Source organism: Lithobates pipiens, unplaced genomic scaffold (assembly GCF_037356315.1).
Source record: "Lithobates pipiens isolate NorthernLeopardFrog02 unplaced genomic scaffold, aLitPip1_a1.2 Scaffold_8, whole genome shotgun sequence".
In the NCBI taxonomy this organism is placed as follows: domain Eukaryota; kingdom Metazoa; phylum Chordata; class Amphibia; order Anura; family Ranidae; genus Lithobates; species Lithobates pipiens.
In genome coordinates this window covers 531,841,079-531,867,997 of record NW_027507903.1, presented here as the reverse complement: position 1 = coordinate 531,867,997, position 26,919 = coordinate 531,841,079, and the positions used below count along the sequence as shown (strand labels likewise).

The following is a 26,919-nucleotide window of genomic DNA, read 5'->3' as shown; positions in this document are numbered from 1 at the left end:
TTTTCTCTTCCAGTAGGGCCTCTTCCTCTCTGATCATTCGGATGAGGTCAGTGTACTCCAGATTCTTCCCATCCTGTCGGGCACGCAGTGTCCATGCAATAGGATTCATGGGTTGAGCTCCCCTCAGTACCTGTTGAGCACGGGCCTCATCTACTTTCCCTGGGCTGATCCCCTTCCTTAGGATCATCCTATGCAGGATTTTATCTAAACGTCCCATGTAGTCTGATAGTTTTTCACCTTTCTTCTGGTAGCAATGCTCTAACTGATAAGCAAGCTCAGAGATTTTCTCTGTCCCACCAAACACATTCTGTAATACATCTAGGTACTCCTGCGCATTACAGTCTGTCTTGCTCATCTTCAGGTTGCGTACGGCCTCTAGAGCAGGCCCCTTTAGACTTTCCACAATCCTCTGCTTCTTTCTGCGCTCTGGAACTTGCCATTCCTCTAGTGCCTGAGTTGCGCTATCTAACCACTCTTCAAATCCCTCTTCTTCCGAAGGTACAGGTTTCCTCCCTGAAAACATCCGGAGTTTTCTGTACCCCGACATCGGGTAATCTGTGGGATCCTTCTTGCACTGGGCCACAATCTCCCCCAGGACAGCACACAGTTCTGCGCTAAGGGTGGCCGGTGCTGATCTGAGACTCTCAGGGGAGGTACGGGCCGCAAGCCTGTGGTGATCCCATTGGCGATGGCTCCTCCTTTGTTGCGTGCGCCAACCTATAGGATCTGTTGTTCTGCGTACTGATATGAGATGTCTGGGTCTGATTTTATCTCCATCACCCATGGTTCATGGTCTGGGGACACTGACTTCATTAACTCCTCTACGGTCTCAGGCGACCATTTCTCCCCTGGGAGGCTAATGACCACTGACTGACTTGGGTCGGCCTTAGCCGCTTCACACCACACTCTGACTCCCTGTGGGTCCATGCCAGTACCTCTGGCGTGTTCACAGCTGTCTCAGAAATCCCGGATTTACGAGCCCCCACGTATAGCGATACCCTCACTTAAGAGGGCCGCAAGTTTGGTTTGGGCCCTGAGCACAGCTCCGCCAACCCCCCCCCCCCCCCCCCCCGGCAATCTGCTCTACCCACTCTGGCACAGTTAGTAACTAGCAATACACATTAAATCGCTTATACTCTAAATATGTGTGTGCGTGGGTGGATAACTCAAGCTCATAGACAATCTTTGAAAGTATATAACTGACTTTACTTGTTGTTTTTATAAAAGGAATAACATGAATCGAACATTTGGTTTGCAACACATAAGCAGGTCCCTGCAGTAACCAGTAATAAAGATAAACAGAGTAATCAGCATAATAAAGTATTGCTATGCAACTCTAGCGCTGCCCTTTTTCAGCTACTTCCCCGCATGGGTAAACTAACACCCAGCACTATCTACCTATGCAGTCAGGCCTGACTGATCTAGATGGAAGTCCAGTGAAACAATATTCGCTAGCAATCTTTCGGTGGTGCACTTGAAGAACAACTTTGTAATCCAAACGAATAATAAAGATAAAGTATCTGTCTTTAAACAGCTCTCACCACCCGGACAAGTCCAAGTCCGTTTCCTCCGCCGATTCGTCTAGGAACAGGAATCCACCGACCTCCGAGTCTTCAATCCTTCTGGTGTACTGCAGCAAGGATGAGAAAATGTCTCTCAGGTGCAGCTAGGCTGGCAGAGGGCTCTTTGGAAAAGAGCACAAGGCCCAGGCTTCAGGCCTTGTGCCTCCAGCAGTTCAGCACAGACCTCCTCTTGCTAGGGGGGGGGGTGTCCAAAAAGAGCGAACTAGGCCTCTCCCCCTCATGTCCTCCCCCATGAGTCTCTGGGGCATAACTCCAAACATCCTGGGAACCAGCGGGGTTCTGGGAACAGTCGTTTTATAGTCCTTAAAGAGACCCCGCTACACAAGGGATGTTTACATTCCTTGTAATAGGAATAAAAGTAATCCATTTTTTTTAAATGTCAAACTAAAAAAATAAAAGTAAAATTAACAATTAAAAAAAAATAATTAAAGCGCCCCTGTCCCCGTGAGCTCGTATGCAGAAGCGAACGCATACGCAAGTCCCGCCCACATATGAAAATGGTGTGCAAACCACACATGTGAGGTATCGCCGCGAACGTTAGAGCGAGAGCAATAATTCTAGCACTAGACCTCCTCTGTGACACAAAACATGTAACCAGTAAAAAAATGTAAAGTGTCGCCTATGGGGATTTTTAAATACCAAAGTTTGGCGTCATTCCACGAGCGGGTGCAATTTTGAAGCGTGACATGTTGGGTATATATTTACTCAGCGTATCTTCATCTATCACACTGTGCAAAAAATTTGGGCTAACTTTACTGTTTTTTTTTTTTTTTTAAGCATGAAACAGTTTTTTTTCTGAAAAAAACGCGTTTGAAAAATTGCTGCGCAAATACCGTGCGAGATAAAAAGCAACAACCGCCATTGTATTCTCTAGGGTCTTTGCGAAAAAAACATATATAATATTTGGGGGTTCTATGTAATTTTCTAGCAAAAAAAGATGAATTTTACATGTAGGAGAAATGTCAGAATTGGCCTGGATGCGAAGTGGTTAAACTCACAATTCTGACTTTCAATCTCAGAATTCTGAGTTTGAAACTCAGAATTCTGACTTTTAATCTCGGAATTCAATTCAAATTTTTTTTTCATCTCAGAACTCTGTAAAAAAAAATATATATATATATATTTTTTTTTTATAATGGGCCCCAGGGCACTTCCATAAAAATCCAATAACTTTCTGCTTAAAGCATTATTAAACTCAAAAGCAAACGTTTATTACATTTTAGCTTGCCAATTCTTAGACGTGATGGCAATTCTCTTTTGTTAGGCTTCCCTACCTTTATTTTAACCACTTCAGCCCTGGAAGAATTTATCCCCTTCCTGACCAGAGCACTTTTTGCTTGCATCGCTTTAACTGACAATTGCGCGGTCATGCAACATTGCACCAAAACAAAATTGACGTCCTTTTTTTCCCACATATATAGCTTTCTTTTGTTGGTATTTGATCACCTCTGCGGATTTTATTTTTTGCTCTATAAACAAAAAAACAGCTACAATTTAGAAAAAAAAGCAATATTTTTTACTTTTTGCTATAATAAATATCCTCAAAAAATATATAAAAAAAAGATATATAAATAAACATTTCTTTCTCAGTTTAGGCCGATATGTATTCTTCTACATATGTTTGGTAAAAAAAAATTGCAATAAGCGTATATTTATTGCTTTGCGCAAAAGTTACAGCATTTACAAAACAGAGGATAGATTTATGGCATTTTTATTATTAATTTTTTTATCAGGACTGGGACAATATGGCGGACACATTGGACACTATTTTGGGACCATTGACATTTATACAGCGATCAGAGCTACAAATAGCCACTGATTACTGTGTAAATGACACTGACAGTGAAGGGGTTAAACCCTAGGGGGCGAACAAGTGGTTAAGTGTGTCCTAGGGAGTGATTCTAACTGTAGGGGGGATGGGCTCACTACAACATGACAGAGATCACTGCTCCTGATGACAGGGAGCAACTGTAGCTAGGCAGAAGAGGGAAATCCCTTGTTTACATAGGCATCTCCTCGTTCTGCCACTCCGTGTCACGATCGTGGGCCCTCGGCGGACATCGAGTCCACGGAACCCGCGGGCACACTCACGGAGTATGCAGCTGGCGGCACACGCGCGACATCTAAGCCGTATCTTAAAGGGGACGTACAGGTACGCCCATTTTTTCAGCCATGCCATTGTGCCGATTAACCTGGTGATCTGACCAGTAAGTCTGTTGTTTTTCAAAAGAACAAGCTCTCTTGCAGAATGCATCAGTCACGGATGCTGTTAGAAATTATGGGGCCCAATACAGTTTTTTCTGATGGGCCCCTCAAGCCCCAGCTTCACCCCACCCACCCACCTGAGGTGCAATAAAACAGTGGCACTGATTTTATCTCTCTACACCCCAAAAATGAAAAAATGTCCCATCTCCTGAGCCCCTCTGTTGACCGGATGGGGCCCAGGGAAATTTAATTTAAGCCTTGGAAAGCAAGAAGGAGTGGGGTGTGGTCTAGTAAGATTCATATATTTATTTAGGCATAAATGAACAATAAAGTTGCCCTGGGCCCCCCTGTTTAGCTGAGGAGGTCTGGGCCCAGTACAACAGGATCAGTTGTACTTACTGGCTTATCGGCAGCCCTGGCAGTGGCAACACTACCAGGGTCGCAGCAGTTGCACTTGCGACTGGGCCCTGGTGTCCGCCACTGTGGGCGGGGCACACTCGCCCATTGGTTCTAGCCAATTATGTCCCACACATAGCAGTATCCTGTGGGGAGGGGGTCGTCGCATGCTGCTCGCCATTTCTAGTTACAGGAAACAGTCATGTAAACAGTGCCTGAGCGAGCACTCACTGACTCTGACTGGTACAGCAGCTCCACTTATTCCTCCAAGCAGATCCATGTTGGGAGGAAGAAACTGTAGTGGATGAGAAAGTCGGCTGATCAGCTGACGGGGCGATCCAGTGAGGAGGAGGGGCTCTCCCCTTAGTGAGGAGCTGTGCAGACAGTGTCCCCATGTCGGGAGAGCCATTACTGGAGGCACTGTGAGTCTGAACAAGGAGGAAGAATTGACTGAGGCTCAGTTTCCACCTAAACCAGCTGCAGATCAGGGCCTAATATATGCCTGAATTCGGTCCTGAAACTGAGCCAAGGACTCACAGTGCACTCTGCAGTCACCCCAGAGGTATGTGAACAGGCTCCATAGAGAGTCCATCACATTCTCCTGCTATGCGAATTGGATGCAGAGGAACCACATTCAAGTCGCATAGGTGTGAACCCAGCCTGAAACTAAGAGCAAGTGAGTGTTACTGTCCCTGATCCCATTCCCCCACCACCATCCATATGTCCCTGATCCCATAACCAACCCCCACTCCACCCCACCCCATCCCTCTGTCCCTGATCCCCTCCTCCACCCCTCTGTCCCTGATCCCTCCCACCATCCCTCTGTCCCTGATCTCATCCCCCCACCATCCCTCTGTCCCTTATCCCCTTCCGCCCACCATCCCTCTGTCCCTGATCCCACCCCCCACCATCCCTCTGTCCCTGATCCCATCCCCCACCATACCACTATCCCTGATCCCATCCCTCGGTCTCTGATCCCATCCCTGACACTATCCCTCTGTCCCTGATCCCATCCATCCACCCCCGCCACTGTTCCCACCACCACTGGTCCCACCCCCCACCACTGCCGCTGATCCCACCACCACCACTGATCCCAACCCCCGACCACCACTACTGCCACTGATCCCACTGGGTCACTATGGAGGCATTAAGGGGGCACTCTGGAGGTACTGTTTTAGTATATCTTTCAGAGTGCTCCCTTACATCCTCCAAAATGACCACCCTAGTAATAGTAAGGTCAGTGGCAGAACTACCAGGGTCTCAAAGGTCGCACTTGCGACTGGGCTCTGGCATTCCACCACCATGCGGGGGCCTCAAGATGGCAGGAGATGGCCCCCTGCAGAACATGAGAAAGGTCCCCAGGATGGGGGTCAATGGGGCCCTTCATGGTTTCTTGCACTGGGGCCTTAAAGGTTGTAGTTATGCATCTGGGCCCTGGTATCAGTTACAGTCATGAGACAAACCATTTACTTGTGACAGAGGTTTTTAAAATGATCAGCTTTTATTTATGTAAAATCTTTTTACAAAAGGGAAAAAAATGCTGTAACTGCTTATAAAGTGTGAGCTGAATCTGAAGTTTGGCTTCAGCCTCCCCCAATGCTGATAATGCTGCTGTCCAAAGTTGCCCCCTGTGCTCTTTCATCCAGAGTAGGGGACACTCTAATGCAGGAGTTGTGTTATTGACGAGATCACCAGCTCAAAAAAGAGGGGAAAAAAGCTTAAAAAAGAAAATGAATGCAGCCACCACATCTAATGGTTGGTAAGGTGCAATATATTACATTTCTGGTTTTGGATTTAATACCACTTTAAAGCGGAAATTCAGTCATTTTTTCATCTATTACATCTTCTGCCCTTGTTGTTTTAACTTTGAATAGTAACACATTTTTGTCTGCCAGTAAATACCTTATACAGCCCACTTCTTGTTTCTTGCCGGGTCATTAGCCTAGGCTTATGACATCATGCACAGCTCTCTCTCTCTCTCACTCTTGTGAAAGTTTGCCAGGAAGGGAGGGGGGATGAGTCATAAGAGGGCCAATGAGAGCTGCAGAGCTGGAAGTGTGCCTCTGTGTCTGTGCAAATCCAGGAAGTGAGCAGGCAGGAACTTCAGCTGGCCACAGTTAAAATGATTGCAGCCAGACCCAGTGGAGGGAGATTTCTGCAGCATATTTGGCAAGTACAGACTCGCAGTATATATAAAATAATATGCAAAGTGGTTGGAGGGAAGCTTCAGAATGGCAAAGATGTTTTTATTACAAATCATGTGAGCAGACTGCAGTTCTTCATTAAATCAAGTAAATACACTCTATGTACATGACAACAATAGGTAGTCAAGTTGTTTAGTTCATAAGGCTGGAGCAAGAGCCTGAGTAGAAAAGTAAGTTGCCTACCAGCATAAAAAAAATGAGTGTACGTGTGTGTGTGTGTGTGTGTGTGTAAACAGAGATCTGTCTGCTGTGGTCTGTACAAGTAATTGCGAGTTCAGTTGGCCCCAGGACAGAAAAGCATAGGCAGCAATTAAAAATAAGGCTATATTGTAAAATGAAGGGGCTACAGCACAGGAAGCAACCCTATAGCCAGTAATATAGCAACTTCAGACATCCCCACCCTTTATAGTTACAAACCTGTCCATGCAGTAGAAATTAGACATGTGAATGATAAAAATATGAGTGTTGTTTTGATTAGTTAATCTAGTTATTTAGTTTCGTTAAATTTGGTTGATTCATTCAATTCGTTTTTCAGAATTCATATTCGGAATTTTCGATTTTTTTTTTTCGAATTTACAAATTTTTTCGATTCTAAACAATCAAATCGATACATTTTTGAATCGGTCAAAACGAAAATGTTATATTTTCGATTCAAATGCAGCAAAGTGAACAAACCAAAGAAAAATCTTCATTAACTGATTACAATGACTTTTTAAATCACTGTTGGCTTAACAAAAACAGCATTATTTTTATATCTCTAATTACTCTAATTACACATGACGCATTGAGTACCAATCTCTCTTTCGGAGCCAATCAATGGGCGTTTGTCTCGCTGTGTATTCTGGGAGAGGGTACTTAAGGTGCTGAAGTCACGTGGTTCAGGGTTCCGGTCCAGAAGTTGTTGCTGACTCCATAGTCCTGGGCCTCCTGACCAGCCCCCGGGGGCCCTCATGGCCTAGGGTGCGGATCCATCCGTTTACGAGCCTCAGAACTGTCTAGTTCGAGGCACAGTAATGGAAGGAGGATTCTAAGGTGTTCCGGTGCCGTCTCCGGTTTGGAGAGGCCCAGCAACTCTACATGCAACCAGGGGAAGACTCTTCAGTAAGAGAGCCACACACAAGGCTGGCTGCTCGGTAAGAGCCTGGAAGCTGAGCTGCCATGGACATTGATTGAATCCACATTTCTTACGGTATCACCGCTGCAAGATTCTGGTACATTAAGAAAAGTTCCTACCTCTATCCTTCCGGTTACAACTAAGTTTTTCAACCAAGTCTGTGTGAGAGACTTTGCAAAACTAGAATTACTTGTTGGCTGCTAGATCCAAAGTCAAGGATTTATCCAACAGTTAAACAATCCAGCTGCGAGTGGCTATTGCAGTGAGAATTCGACTGGAGTTCATTGTAAAATTTGATTTAGAATTTCAGTCCGAATTTCCAAAATGTGGACGAATTTCGTTACGTCATTCGGTAAAATTTGTTTATATTGTAATTCGGTTATTCGGATATATCCAAATTTCCGAATGATGAAAAATTTGTCTGAATATTAATTCGGAACAAAACAAACCGCACCTGTCTAGTAGAAATGGGGATATGAGTGTTCAGGTCCTAAATAGCTTAATTTACAACACATGAGAAAAGGGTTAATAAGTGGCAACATCTCCTTATCTATAGCAAAGCCTTGCTTATATAATAGGGATTCTTATAATATATTACATGTTCAAGCTGCCCACCTTCAAAGTGATCCCTCTCTGGCCAGTCCCTACTCTATCTCGCAGATTTGCCAAATCTTATTTGCTAAAATAGCTACTATTGAGAGTATGGACATGTAGTGCCAATATGAGGCAGACACAGCTGGAGATCAAAATCAAGTCATGCAAATCTACAATGGGAAAAGTACAATGTTTAAGAAGGTGGACAGCACCAGCGTGTAAAAATAATTATTTATGCACGTAACCAGGTGGATCTCCCAAAAACACAAAACAAATCAATATGTAATATAAAGGGGTCAGAGCACTGTAAGCATAAACTCATAGCCAATAATATAACAACTTCAAGCATCCCTGCCTTTTATAGTTACCAACCTGCACCATGCAGTAGAAATGGTGCAGGTTGGTAATTACTGTTCTGCCGGCCACATGAGACAGATGGTGTTGTAGGTGTCTGTGCCCACTCTCCTTTTTTTTACCATTGCTGGCTGTGGCCTGCTCCCCAACTCCCCTGCTCACTCCTTCCCCCTCCCTCCTGGAAGCCATGGACCTGAGCCAATTAGTGACAGGCAGAGGAGATAACAGCCAATGAGGACACTGGTAATTGTGGTCCACATGGAGTGCTGCACAACACAAGTGAATGACTGTAGAACTATGATGTCCACAATTCCCTGGCTCAAGAGAGAAGGAAGAGAGTGAGGGCCTGCTACCTGGAGTGTCTGCATCCACACACACCAGAGCGCTAAGAGCCACTGTGAGCCACTTGTGTGTGTGTGTGTGTGGGGACCTGAAACAGTTCAGACCCATTGCTGGGATGTCTGTGCCTACCAGGGACTATAGGACTGAGATACTAATTCCGCATACACACGGTCGGATTTTCCGACGGAAAATGTTTAGTGGGAGCTTTTTGATGGAAATTCTGACCTTGTGTAGGCTCCATCTGAACATTTTCCATCGGAATTTCCAACACACAAAATTTGAGATCTGGATCTCAAAATTTTCTGACAACAAAATCCGTTGTCGGAAATTCCAATCGTGTGTACACAATTCCGAAGCACAAAGTTCTACGCATGCTCTGAATCAAGCAGAAGAGCCGCACTAGCTATTGAGCTTTAATTTTCTTGGCTCGTCGTATGTCATCGCGTTCTTGACATTCGGAATTTCCAACAACATTGTGTGACCATGTGTATGTAAGACAAGTTTGAGCCAACATCCGTCGGAAAAAATCCCATGGATTTTGTTGTCAGAATGCTCAATTGTGTGTACGCGGCATAAGAGTTCTCCTGTTGTACTGTAACCCAAAGCTGGAGGGACTTGTTGCCATGTGTACCTAGAGTCAGGGAGAGGCATTAAGGAACTTATTGTAAGGACTGGGACTTCTGGAACAGCTGACATTATATGAGACCGGACCTGTCGCCTGCCAGGAGTTGTGAGTGGAAATTCAAAACCTAATCCATTGCTATACACAGTTAACACAACAGAGAGTTAGCAGCCTATCAGCCATTCATTACTCACTCTTAAAGGAGACAGCTTTACGTGCACCATCTTACAGAAGGGCCCCAACAAAAGCCAGTTAACACTGACAATTAGGTGCCAATACTTTATAGCCACCTTCAGGGGTACTCCTTTGTCAGGAATGGATATGCCTCACCCACTATTGGGGTTACATGCATAGTGTGCACACAAGGACAGTTTTTGGAGGGGGTTAGTGAAAGCCATTACTATTAAACCTGTTTGCAGTAGGTATAATTGGGATCAGCATTACCACAGTTCAGTTGATTGCCATTTTATGGGTCAGTGTTCACAATATTTAGTGCTGCATCTCTAAACCTGTTCAGTTGTCTAATAAATAATCCTATACTGTAACCGTCAACCAGTGATCATATATCAATATGCGCTACAAAAGAAAATAGATCAATATAAATATAGTCCAACAACTTCAGTGAAAAAAATCCAATCTTTCAGTGTGCGTGCAAACCACTCTTCCTTTTGTCCTCTTCAAATCTACGCCACTTACTCTTACTAATGCTCTCATATGGTAGAATGGACCTCTACATCATAGGAGGTCAATCGAGCATAAATAGCCTTTAACGGTCACTTTGCTTCCCTCTTTCTTGAACGGCTTTATTAGATGAAAGTAGTGCCACTTATGCAAAGAGAATAGAGTAGACCACAGTGCTCTCAATGTATCTGTTTATTCCCTCAATATAGATAAATTGCCTGGTATACACTCACATGTATACCAGGCAAAAAAAAATCACAGCTTTCAGTATTGACTGTGTCCAGGTCTGACAGCTCCTTCAATACAGGCTGAACTGTCTGCCTTGGTTATCCTCCCAACTCTGCCTGTTTGCACTTATTGGACTATTTTGACTTTATTATATCTCAGAGCATTTTGTGATATTTTTATTCACAATGTAATAGAGAATATTTTCATTAAATCATTTGTATTAATTAATATATTACTCAATGGAAGTTTGTTAGGGATTTATATGTGTGCATATTTATATTGGTTTATTTTTCTTTGTAGCACATATTGATATATGATTATCGGTTGACAGTTTCAGTACCATTATTATATTATTATACACAATTTATATAGCGCCAACAGTTTACACAGCGCTTTACAATGTATAGGGGGGGGCAACACAATTACAGTACAGTTCAATACAAAAGGTACAGGTGGGCCCTGCTCGTAGAGCTTATATTCATGGGAAGAGGGAACTCTGTGCCTATTTATTAGTGTTGTTTATGTGAAGCACAATTTTGGTGATAGCAGCTAATAGCTATTAGTTAAAAAAAATTGTTTGGATACAGCAGAACAGGAATACATGTAGGTATTCTGTTCAGCTGTCTGCTTATTGATTCATGCACTGTTTAGCCACCTTTCCTCAATACACTTCACTCTTTTTTATTGTGCTATTCAGTCATGCTTTTGAAATCTTTTTATGTTTGGCTTTATTTCCTTGTTACGGAAATTCCAGTATGCAGAAGAGAGAAAAAAAAAAAAGTAGGTGTAGTATTTAAAGGGAAAGCCCCGTTGTGGGCCAGCCCTCTGCTGAATATAAACTTATGCACATGGGTATGTGTACACTTTCCAACTACACACATCATGGGGCTAACCGGCAGCTCAGCGAAAGAGGGTGAGTTGTGATATATAAAATATATGTTCATGTGTTTGCCTGTGTATAAATGTACACCTAAATATAGGGAGAGAAATAAAAAAGAGGAGACAGGAGAGAGCATGTGATAGAGACAAAGACAGGACTATGACATTCATTTTTAACACAAATTGGTTGAGGCTGCTATTACATTCTTTGTGCAAAACAGGAAACAATCACTACAATCTGCTAAGCTTCTTTCTATTGTTAGATTTTTTTTCATTTATTTTTTTTCAATTATGTATGTATTCATCATATAACGCATTTTTCCACAGTGTTGTACATACAACTACATACAACAAACTACTTAAAACTAGGAATTAGTCCTGTTTTGCTAATAACAAAGAATTTATAAAAAAAATAATACATACATTTAACAACGTTAAATAAAACTTTGCACCATTCCAGCAGGACATCAATATAATCATCATAGGAGTTGGTCTGATGTTATAGAAGTAATACATTTCATTTGGTGCATTGGAGTTTACTGAAAATCAGTCTGTATATGCAGTAAAGCATGCTTTTTATACTCACTGTGGTTAATCCTTTGCATTGTGTAAAAAAAAAAAGGCTGTTTGATCCTGTCTTCTCTAATTGTCCCCTCTTTCCACTGCCCCCTAATAATTTCCTAATAACACAGAGTCTATGGAGTCAGGCTGCACATGATCAGTTTGGTGTGTATTGCTAGGGAGGTTCGTTTTTCGTTGGGAGGATGCATAACTGCTATTACAGTGGAACCTTGGTTAACGAGTAACGCGGTTAACGAGCGTTTTGAAAGACGAGCAACTTTTTTTAAAATAGTTTGTGAGTGTTGTCTCTCAAAATTAGCAGAATTCAAGCTAATGTGGTGTGCAGTACCGGATTTGGCCAGAGGTGCGGGGGTGCCGGTGACACTAGGAATGGTTCGGAGCCGTTCGGAAATACTCGGAATCACTTGAAAATACTCGGAAAGACCCGGGTATTTCCGGGGCTCTTCGGCACACCCCCCACCTCTGGCCACATGTGGTATTGCATGCAATAGAAGTCAATGCAGAACAAATTATCTTCGTTTCCATTGACTTCTATGGGGAAACTCGCTTTGATATGCAAGTGCTTTGGATTACAAGCATTCTCCTGGAACTGATTATGCTCATAATCCAAGGTTCCACTGTATACTGCTGATGAGAAAAGGTATTTAGCAGTTTATATTTACAAAAATAATTGCATTACCACGTTCTGTGTACTGTGGGAGACCAGATATAGTGAGCATTCACTTTAGAAAGGGAGCATATACTTTCATAAGTGAACAATGTGTACACCTTTTGTAAACCAACCCCAGATTGTTTGCTGACAGGCAGAATTGTAAACCTACTGTGAGAAAGGTAAGTATGACATAATATGTATAGGCTTATTTATTAAAACAAAGTGCAAAGTACAACAAACGATAACACTTATTCAAAGAGTATCTTTAATTGCACCGATTGCTTTAAACCATTGTTGTTTCTCTGAACAATTTCTGCCTTTTTCAAAAAGGCAAAAAAAGTCCTTATCTGGAGTATGGAAGCCCTCTGCCAGTACAGCAGCCAATCAAATAGCATTTTCAGAAGGAGAGCTTAGCAATAGCAGCCTCATCTCCACGTTTCCCTCATGACAGGCTTTCTTTAATGCCAGACACAATCTAACTAGTTAAGTAATTCAATGGCAGACATTTTCAAGCTACTTGTCATCTACTGAGAAACAATTGCTACAACAGCATTCTAATTATTAGCGACAATGCTATTTCTCATCCAAAGGGAAGTTCCCCAAAAAAAAAAAAAAATTAAAAGATGATATGCAATGATTTTTTTCAGATTTCTGTTGATGTACACCATAATCTGTAACCGACTGACTATGCAAGCTCTGTAAACATTTTTCTTTAAATGTATCAGTATCTAAACAGGTGCGATTGTACAATCAAATTGTAACATGTATAGCCAGCTTTAATCTGTCAATAAACCCCATTATTTCTTTGTGATGATTTATTTAAAATGATCTCCTTCTCCTGTGTGCTAAAGCTTTCCATCTTTTCAAATACTTAGCTAAGCCTGCCATTTCCATGAACCTGCCTATTGTCAGTGGCAAGTTGGCAACGCAATAGCAACCAATCCTCTGGCTGCTGCCTTGTCACCCACACTATCAATTGCCAGTTACCTATTGGGAAGCTGTTCACTTTTTTCAAGCCACCCCATGTGACTTTATTTTCGTCAGCTCTTAGGGCAGCGTCAAGTGTTCAAATGATATCACTTCCCCTCCCTCGCTACACATTCCACTTTAAATGAATTAATAAATGAAGAATTTAATTCTGAATACTCCTAAAAGCCTCCTAAATTGATGTAAAACATGCTGCATTTGCTCAAAGCCCATCAACACAGGCCCTGAAACCCAACTGAACTCACAGCTTGTTTTCATTACCACATTTCTACAGAGTGGAAATACCTGTCCCCTGCCACCATGATTCAGAGAAGGATAATTGCCCTCTGTGTGGAAGCAGTGATGTCAGGTCACCTTGAGGCGAGGTGACAGATGCACACCGTAGTGATCAGGAGTGCACCGCAAGGTTGTGGACCCTACGGCTGACTGCTGCGGATGGGAGACAGGTCCCACCGGGGTTAGAGCGTAAGATTCCCTGGGGCGCAGAGTCTAAGAGCCAGCAGGTGTTCACCAGAGCCTCGAGTGGTGAGGATGGACTTGGCTGCAACTGGCTCCAGGTCGCAACCCCCAGGGTCCCCCAGCTCACAGCCGCAGTAGGCAACAGGAGGATAGGGATGGTGAGGGACAAAGCCAAGGTCGGGGCCACAAGCAGACAGGAATAGTCAGGGACACGCCAAAAGGTCAGGATCACAGGCAAACAGGGATAGTCAAAGACACGCCAGAGTTGGTAACGGAACAACAGAAGAGCACACGGCAGGTAACAGGAAGCTAACAAACAAAGGAATACACAATGGTTGATCAGCCCTGTTGGCTTGCAGTGCACAGGTTAATATAAGGTTCCCTGATAGGGCCTGGGGTGGAGCCATGCTTAGAGGAGAGGTTATAAAAACCACCAAGTAGAAGTGGCTGGCCTCTAAAGCCTCATACACACGGTCGGACTTTGTATAAACTTTTCCGTGGACTTTTGTACAAAGGGCGTGGTCCACAAGTTTGTATTGCATACACACGGTCGGACTTTTTGACAACAAACACGAACGTAATGACGTCACAACGTACTGACTCCGCTTCAAAAGAGGACGTTCAATGACTCCAGCGCCACCTTTGGTGAACTTCTGTATTGTAGTCTGATCTTTTGCATTGGTTCTGAGCATGCGTGTTTGTACCTTGTACAAAAGTCCGATGCTTTTGCATACACACGGTCGGACTTTGCTCCATCGGACTTTTGTTGCCAGAAAGTTTGTCCGTTCGCACAGCCAACAAAAGTCCGATGAAAACAGAAAAAGTTTGTCCGATGGAGCGTACACACAGTCGGATGTTGCTCCAAAACAGCTAATTTGCATGTTTGTTGTCAAAAAGTCCGACCGTGTGTACGGGCCTTTAGACTGAACACATGAGGGGAAGTAAGCAAACAGGAAGATCACTGCATAACCATGGCAAGTGATCTCTCTGAAGAGGTTGGACACAACCTCTACTGAGTCAGAGCTAAAGATTTCTAATCAGCTGCTTCCAAATTGTAGGTCTGATTTCACAGAGGGTGTGTAGAACTTCTGTAAAGAGTCCACTGCTTCCTCAGAGAGAGCAAGGGTCCTTTTGTACAACTGGCATGGGGCAGGTTTTTCTTCTCTTTGGAAGGCTGTGGTAACATTCTAAAGGAAACAAATTGTAAATTCAGTTGAGTTTTAAGTCCTGCGTTGATGGAACTTCAAGCAGCATGTTTTTAACAGAAGTTTGAGAGGCTTCTGAGATTATTCAGAATTTATTGCAGGTGCAGTTGACTTGCTTCAGCATCTTTTGTGTTGCCATAGCCTTGTATGGAGAGAGAAGGGCTGAGAGAAAAGGAAACATGTATGGCTAGCTAGGCCTCATTCGCACAGGCTGTACTATACTGTACACTTGTGCAGGGCTGTATTTTCTCTGACCAGGATGCACAGGTGTTCTGTTTATCCCCATTCAGGCAGTCCCATTGATGTCAGTTGGGACAGAGCGCGTGCACAGAGACAACCTCTGTTCCCCAATATGACATCTGTGTGCAAGTGGGTGCTGTTCCCAAACTCACATCAATGGGACTGTCTGCATGGGGATGAACAGAACACCTGTACATCCCTGTGTGGGCAAACACAGTCCTATATGGGTGTACGGTATAGTATGTCCTGTGTGAGTGAGGTCCAAGGAAGGTTGAGTAAAGGTTCACTAATGGAGAGGCCATGAGGTTACTTTTTCTTTTTAAATGTCCCCTTCATCCAGTCATTTATTTTTTTAAGTGAAAATTGCAACCCTTGTCTGGAGAAGGTATAAAATACAGAAATGTTGTGCAAGAAATATGAGGCTCTGGAATACATTGAATGGCTTGAGTTTCATAAGTGAACACCAGGGCTTATTTATAAAGCTGTAATGTGCACAAAGTAGCCCATGATATGTTATAACTGCCATTCTAGAGCAGCTTAAAGGAATTGGTCATTATACAGAATTGGAAAAGATGAAAAAAAAAAGAATTCGCTCAAATGCATTAGAACCTGATTCCACCCTTTGACAGAGAATGTTGGCGCTTTAAGTCTGCTATATGACCAAAGGTACATTATATATGGTTATACACCATGTGAGGATGTACGTTGCAATGTACAATAAATAGGGTTAACCATATAATACACAATAGCTTAGCTAAGAATCTGGCAGCTGGACATTTTTAGTTAATATGTAACAGAATTACTCATATTAAGAACACCTGCCTAATGTAACCGGACACGATTTAGAACTAGGAGGAAACTGAAACTTTGAAACTTATTTCTATTCATATAAAGTTATTAGAGTGACATTTTTATCATAGGTTTACTGCAACTTATCTCTTCCTGCCATATAACTACACCCAAAGAAAAAACTGTTAACTGAATCCCATACACTAGACCTACAAATAATAAAACCTACAAAGACACCTGCTCTGCTGATTACATTGGTTCCTCTGTACTTTATATTTTAGTGATACCCTAATAAACGTGGGAGTTTATCTGTTTTATGATGATTATGATACTAATCAGATTAAAAAGCTATAGAAAATGTCAGAACCTAAAACTACTAATGAAATACAACCTGTTGTATTTTGTTATGGTGTTCTATAGGCTAAGGGTGCCTACAGCTTGAAGAACTCTATTCTCCCTGCTCCTTTTTGCTTTGGGCAATAGCCCTTAGCTCTCCTCACATTTAGAGCATGTTAGCTATATCAGGGGTAGGCAACCTGGCGCCCTCCAGCTGTTTCAGAACTACAAGTTCCATCACGCCTCTGGGAGTAATTGTAACTGCCAGCCGTGCAATACCTCATCAGAAATGTAGTTCCACAACAGAGGGAGGGCCCCAGGTTGTCTACCCCTGAGCTATATAACCTACAGTTTTTTGACTCATCATTTTGTTTTTACTTTCAGAGATCTCTTTTCACCCACACTGCAAAGGGTCTCATATCTCCCTGAACCACTGTCTCCACAAGGCAAGTCGATCCTACAGCTTCCATGATGGACTGGTCTTCTCCAATCGCCCACTGCAACCCAGAGAAAAAGTCTGCATTAAAGTTCTGGAAGAAGAGTCAAGCTGGCATGGTGCTCTTAGAGTGGGCTTTACCACTGTGAATCCCAACACGATCAATGCTAATTCCTTACCACCTTTCGCTTGCCCAGATATTATTGTGTATCCTGGATTCTGGGCCATAGGTATACCAGAGGCACTTTGTAAAAAGGGAGCTGAACTGAACTTCTGGATCAACCAAAAGGGACAGGCACTCTGTCAAGGACGGCAGAATTCTCAACCCAGAGTGCTCTTCTCAGGAATTCCCAAAAAAACTCCTGTCTGGGTCATGCTGGATGTATATGGCAAGACAAAGACCATCCAACTAATTAGTGAGTGGTCTAACTTGATCTTTACATTTTATTAGCAATCCAGCCAAAACTGATACTGAATCCCCAATCATCTTTTTATTTGTATCTCTGAGTGACACATATTTCCCTCACTGACTGGCCATTCTGCTATACAGCAAATGCAGTACAGTAAGTCCCCTACTAGTTCTGTTCTGGGAGCTCATTCGTATGTCCACTTGTTCGTAAGTCCAACAAAGATTAGTGCTTGCAGACAAAGGCTGCGAGCACTGATTAGTGTTTTCTGTTGGGGGGGGGGGGGGGAGGGCACAGCTGGGGCGATCACTGCACCAACATTGCTTGTGTTGGTATGGTGATTTGTACATTTTTTTTTTATTTCAGGCCGCTGGGTTGAAAGAAAAAAAAAACTGTGCAAACACATGTTCTCATCTTTGAAAGTTTGCAACTCGAAGGTTCATATGTAGGGGACTTACTGTACCAATCAAATATTCATCTACTACTTTCTATATTTTGTAAAACAAATAGAGATGAAGCAAGAATAGAAACATTTTGCAATGACTGCAACTTTTGCTAGAGCTGTTAGCATACCAAAGATGATTAATGTAATTTGTGAAAACTGGAAAATAAAACACAATGCTGTCTGTCGGTAGCATTGATGCAGCAGCAACTTCACCCTCGTAAAAATAGTTTTATTACCTGTTGGTTCTGCCAGTAAAACCATTATAGCTTTACTTTATGTAGCAGGCCAAGCTGACCAGAAAATGTGTCAGTTATAGGATTGTGGTTATACATTATAACTATATAGTTATACAATTTAATAACAGTGGAACAAATCATATACCACTGCCAGCAGGTGCTTACAAAGGTCAGCTTTTGTTCAAATGGTCTAAACTTTTTTGCCAAAGCTGTAACAGCTTAAAGTGATTGTAAAGTCAAATTTTTTTTTCTTTAATAACAAACATGTTATACTTACCCACTCTGTGCAGTGGATTTGCACAGAGCAGCCCAGATCCTCCTCTACTCGGGTGCCTCTTCTGTGCTCCTGGCCCCTGCCTCCTGTTGAGTGCCCCCACAGCAAGCAGCTTGCTATGTGGGCACCCAAACCCAGCCGCAGCTCCAAGTGTCCATTTAGACATAGAGCTGTGGTTCGGCCCTGCCACTTCTCTCTCCTGACTGGCTAACTGACTTAACAGCAGCGGGAGCCAATGACGCTTTGCTGCTGTGTCTCAGTCAATCAGGAGGGAGAGTCCTGGACGGCCGAGACACTAGTGGACATCGCTGGACATTGTTAGTGCTAGTGACAAACTGTATTATCATATACCATATGTAATTTTTTAATTTGCTCATAGTTACCCTTAGGGGTCTGTTTATATATAAAAAAAAAATTAAAATAAATGCTGTTAAAATGCCACAGCATTTGCAAAACCTTAGGCCCCATACTGTTTCTAATCGCACAGCAAATTTTTTATGACTAGACCGCTTAAAGTTGGTGTATGCACATGAAACGAATGAACAGGTTTTTGGTTGACTTGGCTTTTAACAGTGATATTTATTTTTTTATTATTGTAAAGCTAATGTTGATGATCTTTATGTTACAGATGGCCAATCAAAGCAGACAGAATCTCATTGTTGCTGCCACCCGCACCCCCAAAAAGGTGAGCTCACTTCTTTGTAACTTTCTGACTTGGTATATGTTAAAAAATCTCTTATTATGACATCATGCTCCAAGATCCAGAAGAGTGTATCTATGTTTTTTATTTTTTGTGTTTAGTACAGATGGTTTGTTGGTCTGCCTTGATAAGTTTGGATACTATAGCTTTGATTCAGTAAACATTTTTAATTCAATCTTATTGTATTGAGAAAGGAAAAATGTACAGTACACAAATATGTCATTCAATAACACATAACACATAAAAAGAGATAAACATCATTTTAATACCGGTGCCATAAAGTTTAATGGAGTATGGAATTTGTTAGCTTCAATTAAGTTAGTTTGATAAACATCCCTGTGTAGCTATAATGACTTACTAGGGGTCAGTGTGCACCACTATCTACTCAATGAGCGGTGCCCACTTATTACAAATATGCTAGGGCTTTTGTTGTTGTGCTAATCGCGATTTCTCTTAGGGTGAAACTGTGTGTGTCACAATTTTCGTCTGATGAGACTAAAGATTATGGTTTGGGTGGTCGTATAGCACTGTAACATATAGAGTGAAGAGGGGGATGAAGACGAGGATAGAGGGGTCAAGGCAGTATGGTAGGTAGATAGTAAGAGGAAGACATTCCACTTAGGTTAGACCAGTGTTGCCAACCGCCTGTTAATTTACGGGCAGCCCATACATTTTATCCCATTTTCGGGTTGCTCATTAAAGCCCGTTACGGGCAGCGGTGCCCGTAAAAAAAATATGGCTGTGGGCCAACCATTACACTGCGCATGTGCTGTTCCCAAGGCCGCCAGGCTCGTACACACTTGGCTTTTTCCAGCCGGTTGGGTGCATGAGCAGTAAGTGATGTAATAGCGCCTCCTGGCGCCATTTTGAATGGACAGCGTCATGGTGTGTCTCGGCACTGCATCACTAGATGGGGCAGGAGACCAAACCCCGGCCTGCCGCTGCAGTGCACTATGGAGCTCAGGATTCCCACCACCACAGCACTGTGTCCCTGTCTGCATTATCCGTCGTTAGCTGCTGGACTCTGGAGACTCCCACCACCAAACCCCTGACCTGCATTTATCAATCCATTGCTTGGCTGGTGGCTGCTATCTATTGTGATGCCCATAGGCAGCAGTTATCAGGCATGAATTGCAGTGGTATGTAAGATGTTTGTTCACAATCTCTGTCTTGCTATCTCATGTATCCATCTGCATGACCACCTCTGTACCATGCCCCCATTCTTTGACCACCTCTGTACCATATCCACACCTTCTACAGCGCAAGGCAGAATTTTGCAGACCCTGATGTAAGTGGGAACTCTGGTGTAAAGGGCAATATAGTGGACTCTGAGAAAAGGTGGTCTCTGGTGACCAGAGCCCCCCCCCCCCCACACACTTTTTACATCACAGTTCCCCCTTAGATCATGATCTGCAGAGTTCCCTTGCACTGTAAGGGGGAAGCCCGTACACTGATATATGCTGGCTGGGTTATATTAATCTGACCATGCAAATGGAGAAATAAGTTTCTTGACTTTTGTTTAACTTAAACACATTGCTAATAGCTCTAACTACATGTTTGTAGTTTAAATATTGATATGTGCACGGTTTAGCATTGAAAACAGCCATTTTAGGTACTTGTGCAAGGTCAGTAAAAAATCCATCATTGTCAGTAAATTTCATGAGTTTTTTTGGCACTAAAAAATTGGTGCTGTTTGTAAATGTTGGTGTCCTGCCAGTAAATATTAGTTCGGGGGGTTGGCAACATTGAGTTAGACAGTTGCATTGGAGGAGTCCTCTGCAGCCCAAGGAATAAATTCCAGTAAACATTTTTTTTCTAGTGAAGAAAGCTGTTGACCTGGAATTCTCCTGTTCACCACACATGGCCTGTGTTCTTCCTGAATCACATGCTCTACCTGCTCTATACCTTCTAAAATACTACCTGCTAATTTAGTATCTGGTTTCCCCTATTCCTCCCCTATCATTGGAAATCTCTAGCATATAAATAATTTATAACAATAGTTTAGTAGGTCGGACTAGTTTCTGTTTTCTCTCATAAGCAATGGCTTTTATAATTACTTCCTCAATGACATATTTTAACCTCTTCTCTGAAGTATTCATAGTATCTGATCACGCCTGAGAACGCCTCTCCACCCAATCTATTGAGAGCGAGTTAATGAATAAAACCTAGTCATTAATATAATTCTGGGCTCCAGGACATTTGGCAACATTATAGCCTCGGATGATTTTTAGAATCATGAAAAAATATTTGCATAAACCTATAATTAGTGGGGGCATCATATGGGATGAAACTGAACTCCAAAACATAATAGGGCCCAATCTCTCTCATGTGGTTCATGGTGACAAGGTTTTCTTCTCCAGCCCTTTAAAATCAAACACATATATACAGTATAATAAAAATGCATACAGATAAAAAATGGTGATGTGATAACATCATGAATGTCTTTTCTCAGGTGACTTGGGGGGGAGGGGGCATCTGATAGCGAGAGAGAGAGAAAAAAAAAACAGAAAAATGTTCTTGCACAGCACTGACTGGTTCTCATTGTGCATTTTTAAACATTTAATTAACCTCACTCTAGATTACACTTTTTTAGGTCAATTTGTTATCTATAACTAATAAATAGACCATTGTAAAGCTCCCGCAGCCAAATATTTGTCAAATCACATGAGATTAAACTAACATAAATTATGCAGTGCCAGTGGGAGGCTGGCCCCTGGGATTTGGGCCTAGTACATTTCATGCTCCTGTTACTGTTTTAATTATTAACTTCATGTACTGTCTCCAAACAGAAATGTACATGAAGGAATTCAGTTCCATCTATTAACTTAAAAGTCCAGCCCAAATGTTTTTCATTTTAGTTATGTTATGGTTTGTATCAACCCTGTAACTTCCTCTTTTGGTGCACAGCTTGGTAGGTTAAAAGGAATTAAAAAAATAACTGACTTACTGACAGGATGAACTAACAATAAAACTATGCTACAAGGGGGACAAACAAACTGTCATGTTAATATTAGTGAGAAATTGCATTATATACAGGCATATCCCACTTTTAAGTACAGATTGGGGTTCATTTACTATCGCTGGAAAGTGCAGAATCAGGCTCGCTTCTGCATAGAAACAAACGAGCTTCTAACCTCAGCATGTTCAATTAAGCTTTGGTAATAAAACCTGGAAGCTCATTGGTCTCTATGTAGACATGAGCCTGATTTTGCACTTTCCAGATTTAGTAAATAAACCTCATTCTGTCCTTAAGGCCCCTTTCACACTGGGGCGCTCAGCGAGCTGGCGTTAAATTGGCGCTATATTAAGCGGTGCTTTACTGTCGTTTTAGCGGCGCTGATCGGCCGTTAGTGGGGCAGTTTTAACCCTCGCTAGCGGCCGAAAAAGGGTTAGAACCGCGCACAAAGTGCCGCTGCAGCGGCGCTTTGCAGGCGGGTTTCGAGCGATGCCCCAATTTTTTTTAATGGAAAGGAGCGCTTTAGGAGTGATAAATGCACCGCTCCTACAGCGCTCCAAAGATGCGGCTTGCAGGATTTTTTTGACCGTCCTGCAAAAGCATCGCTCCAGTGTGAAAGCCCTCAGGGCTTTCACAGTGGAGTGCACTGAGCGGCTCTTTCAGTGCGCTTTGCAGGTGCTATTTTTAGCACTTTAGCACCTGCAAAAGCGCCTCAGTGTGAAAGGGGCCTAAAAGTGGGGTATGCCTGTATGTCATTTTTCATTTTGTCTTTAGTACCTTTTTAAAGTTGTCTGCAGCAAGAACTAATTTTAATGGTTCTATGTATTTTATAAAGCCATTGAAGAATATGCTGCTGTTATATAAACAGAATAAAAACAGCAACAAGCCTGTATTTGTGAATGATACAGCATTTTGTACAATTTTATGTCCTGGTACCCAATATCCCATGTTTGTGATAGTACCTGGGCACTCAGACATCATGAGATACCTATAACATAAGGTTAATTATATGCTACTGTTAGAATTTGCTCTCATGTGCATCCCACTAGCCTGTCTGATTTTACTTTTTATTTCATAATTTAATAAATAATCTGTTTACTTTACATTTTTTCTACAGAGCACACAGAAACATGTACAAAGAAGAAATTACTGTCAACTTTTGACAACACTTCAGATTCAGTGGTCCAGTGTCTGCACAAGTCCACTACAACAGACTTTCACTCATTATCAATGTACCCTCCGTATTATGAGGGTGATTCTCTCTGTATAATCTGCCAAGACAGACTAGCGGACACTTTGTTGTTACCCTGCTTGCACAGCTTTTTCTGTGAACAGTGTACTGTGAAAATGAAAAGTCAGAACAATCTCTGTCCATTGTGTCGTCAAACCATTGTACAGTCACAGAACATTGAAACACTACAGCTGTCCAACAAACTCCTTGCACCCATCTAATTTCATGCTGTATTTGGCAAAAGGACACTTTAAAGACTATCCTACAAGCTAAGGACATCATTGGTTCACTTTATGCACGTCTTTCTATGTTGCTAATCCATTTGACTACTAGAATATCCTTATGAGACCTTCACTATGCAGAAGTTCATGTACCAAGTTATATTTAAGAGACAATGTTAACTGTGGGTGAAGAAGGTAGAAGTATGTAAAAAAGAATGTAGAATTAAGTAGTAAAAGTATGTAGAGGAACGTAAAAAAAAGGCAGAATTAAGTAGAAAAGAAGGTAGACGTATTTACAAAAGAAGGTATAAGTAAGTGTAAATGAAGGTATAAGAATGTAGAAAAGAAAAAAAAAGTTAATAAAAGGGAAAAGATGGAGAGCCACAAAAAAGAGTGTACACAGAATAAAAAGGAGTTGGACCAAGAAGAACAAAAATGGAGCTTTCATGTACTTGTCATCAGGTTCGCCATGCTAAAATGCATTAAAAATTTTTTTTTTCTAAATAGAAAGTTAAAAAGCAAAATTGTGATGTGATGTGATGCCGTTGCAAGAGAAAAAAACAATGTTGCAAAAAACTACTAAATATCAATCACTGTATAATAAAGCATGCTGTAAGGGTTTCCCATGAAGAGCCTTAATGGCAAGTGGAGTGTCACACAGCTGCAGCGGAATCGAGTGCTTTGATACAAAGGCAGCCTCAATGAACAGGCCTACAGCTCCAGGGTCGATTAGAGCCTGTATCTCGACGGACGACTCAGCCCAAGAAAGGGTGACCGAAACCAGGGGCTTATCCTTCTGGCTCCAGATCCTGCTTGCTGTTTTACTACGCTCATCTTCGGCTCCCTGACGTTTGGCTTGTCCAACTATGCCATTGAATTCCTTACTCTGGCAGCAGAGGTTACTTGGAACAATGAGGCCCACATGGCTGATTTTTCTCATGGTCTCTTGGATTCCATCAAGGATGAGATAGCAGCCCGAGATATACCAACTGAGCTGGAGAAGTTGATCACGTTTGCCATCCTCATTGACTCCAGACTCAGAGAAAGACTCTCTAAGGAGCGGTTGTGGAAGCCTCCTGTACGTTTGCCTCCAGGGTCTCTATGGTTAAACTATTAGAAATGACTTTGACTGTGAAAATTTGCTAGCTGAAATCCTGATTAAAAATATGTACCTGGGTCTTATAAAAAAAAAAAACAAAACATTTCCATAGAATGTAATATGTAATATAACTTTACAAAGATTTATATAAATTATTGCTGATTTGTGGAACTCAAGGGACTTAGCTGTAAATTATTCTTAAATGAAGCCATCAATAGTCTGTAGTATTGGAGGTACAAATTTTGAATATAAAGCACACTTCAGGGATTATCAATGTTTTCATTAAATGTGAATATTTTTAAAGAAGAGGTTTAAGCTAGATGTAAATGCATTTTTATACTTTGTATTGCTTTTATATTTAATATATCTTTATAAGCCAAAATGAAAAAAAAAACAGACATTAATAAAGATTATTTTAAGTCTGTAAAATAGTGGAATTACTGGGGTGCCTATGGTCAAAAAAGTTTTTGGGAACAATGAAATCACATTAGACGATCATAAGCAAGCAGCATTTAGTAGGCTAAAGTGTATGCAAACACACATTAAAACAAAAAAAGCCTAAAGAAGACTAAACATTTTGAAATAGTCTTTCCTTCAACCACAAGAAAATTACTCAATTCCTCCATCAACACAGTCAGTATTGATGTATTCTGACAGCTGGGAAACCTCCTGCTGTCAGAATACAAAAACGAAGTGGGAGGTTCCACAGCTGTCAGAGTACAATGATCACTGCTGGTGGCTATAGCCGCTGGCAGTGATAAAAAGAAAAACAAACAGACAGGTTAGATGTACTGAAGTTGATTGATAGATTGACTTCAGTACAATCAGCCTGCCCATAGATGGATCGAAATTGGGCAGTTGATGCTGAACAAGCCAAATTCTGTCCATGGCCGACTTAAGAATGACAAAAGCAGCACTAGAAGGCTTGTACATGTTTGTCCTAATCAAACAGGCCATTTTCCAGCTTAAAAAATGTATATGTGGCTTAGCTGCTAACAAAGATTTTACAATTTTAAAGTACTATAATAGAAAAAAAAGAAAAAACAAGCAATGCATTCTTCTATTCTTGTAATAGAATGTAGTCATTCAAATTTTTAGTTTGTTAAACTTTAGTTATGTATAAAGTAAGGCAGTAGTAAGAAGACTATAAAAAAAATCCTCCTGTATAAAAAGCCAAAGTATACACGTTTTCATTTTAGCTTTGGAGACTATATCTGTGCCTACCTGTCGTGTGGTGTTAATGCAGCCATCCTTTAAAATGAAGAGGCGCCAACAACACCTACTGTAAAGCAGGGACGTTTGGTGAGGTTAGTGGCTGGTAAGGCACTGGCTAGTATCAGAGGCAGATACACACAGGTTACATACACCGCGAGAGTTGGAGCAAGAGCAAAAATTCTAGCATAGACCTCCTCTGTAAACATGTAACCTGTAAAAAAAATGTAATAGCAGCGCCTATGGAGATTTTTAAGTACTGAAGTTTGGTGCCATTCCACAAACGTTAGCGTTTTATTTATATATATATATATATATATATATATATATATATATATATATATATATATATATATATATATATATATATATATATATATAAAAATTTTTTTTTTTTTTTTTTTTTTTTTTTTAAACGCGTTTGAAAAATTGCTACACAAGTACTGTGTAGCATTAAAAGTTGCAACAACCACCATTTTAATCACTCTAGGGTTTCCTGCTAAAATAATATATATATATATATATATATATATATATATATATATATATATATATATATATATATGTTTGGGGGTTCTGGGTAATTTTCTAGAAAAAAAATTATGATGTTTACATGTAGGAGAGAAGCATCAGAATTGGCATAGGTGGCAAAGGATTGATTACAAATAATTATTACATATTGTTTTTAAGGTAATTTACTATATTTGTAAAATCTGTACTCAAGCAGGTGGCATATCGGACAAATTACTGAAGTTTGAAGTTATAACTTCAAACCAGCAATTTCACAGTAAATAGATAAATAATAAATATTATGTTATAACATATAGCATACTAATATATTATTTAGCTTGATTATAACAGTACCCATTCAGCAGTAGAAGATTCTCATTCTCCCTCTTAACTGTGTAAGAAAAATATGGGATTATGGTAAATCTTATACCCATAAACCCATGTTTTCTCCTTCTTGTTAAGAGAGCTGGGCTGGAAGGAAGTATGTGTCTTTTAGACACATGCCCCATTCTATGACACCGCAGTGAGAGGAGAGCCTCCACTTCAGCATTTTTATTGAACAGCTGGGGCCAATGGTACTTTACCATTGGTCCAAGGCTCCAAGCTGTCCATTGAGCTCAGTACCTCGGACAAGAATTGAGGAGAGGTACTGTGAACTCATGCTCCCAGTCTGCTGCAAAAAGAGTGTGCCAGCTTGTATTTAAACTGGCCACTCTGTATGTAGCTTCTGAAAAGCTGTG

The 26,919-nt window shown here is 41.5% G+C and overlaps 1 protein-coding gene across 1 annotated transcript; it reads left to right on the top strand.

The window, feature by feature from the left end:
• The first annotated feature begins 11,190 nt into the window (after positions 1-11,190).
• On the top strand, positions 11,191-24,886 carry NEURL3 (neuralized E3 ubiquitin protein ligase 3). The gene is made up of 4 exons (XM_077469539.1): positions 11,191-11,236; positions 16,837-17,304; positions 18,879-18,935; positions 23,024-24,886. The coding sequence occupies exons 1-4, from the start codon at positions 11,206-11,208 to the stop codon at positions 23,356-23,358; spliced, it is 891 nt and encodes a 296-aa protein (XP_077325665.1). The 5' UTR covers positions 11,191-11,205; the 3' UTR covers positions 23,359-24,886.
• Positions 24,887-26,919: the final 2,033 nt, after the last annotated feature.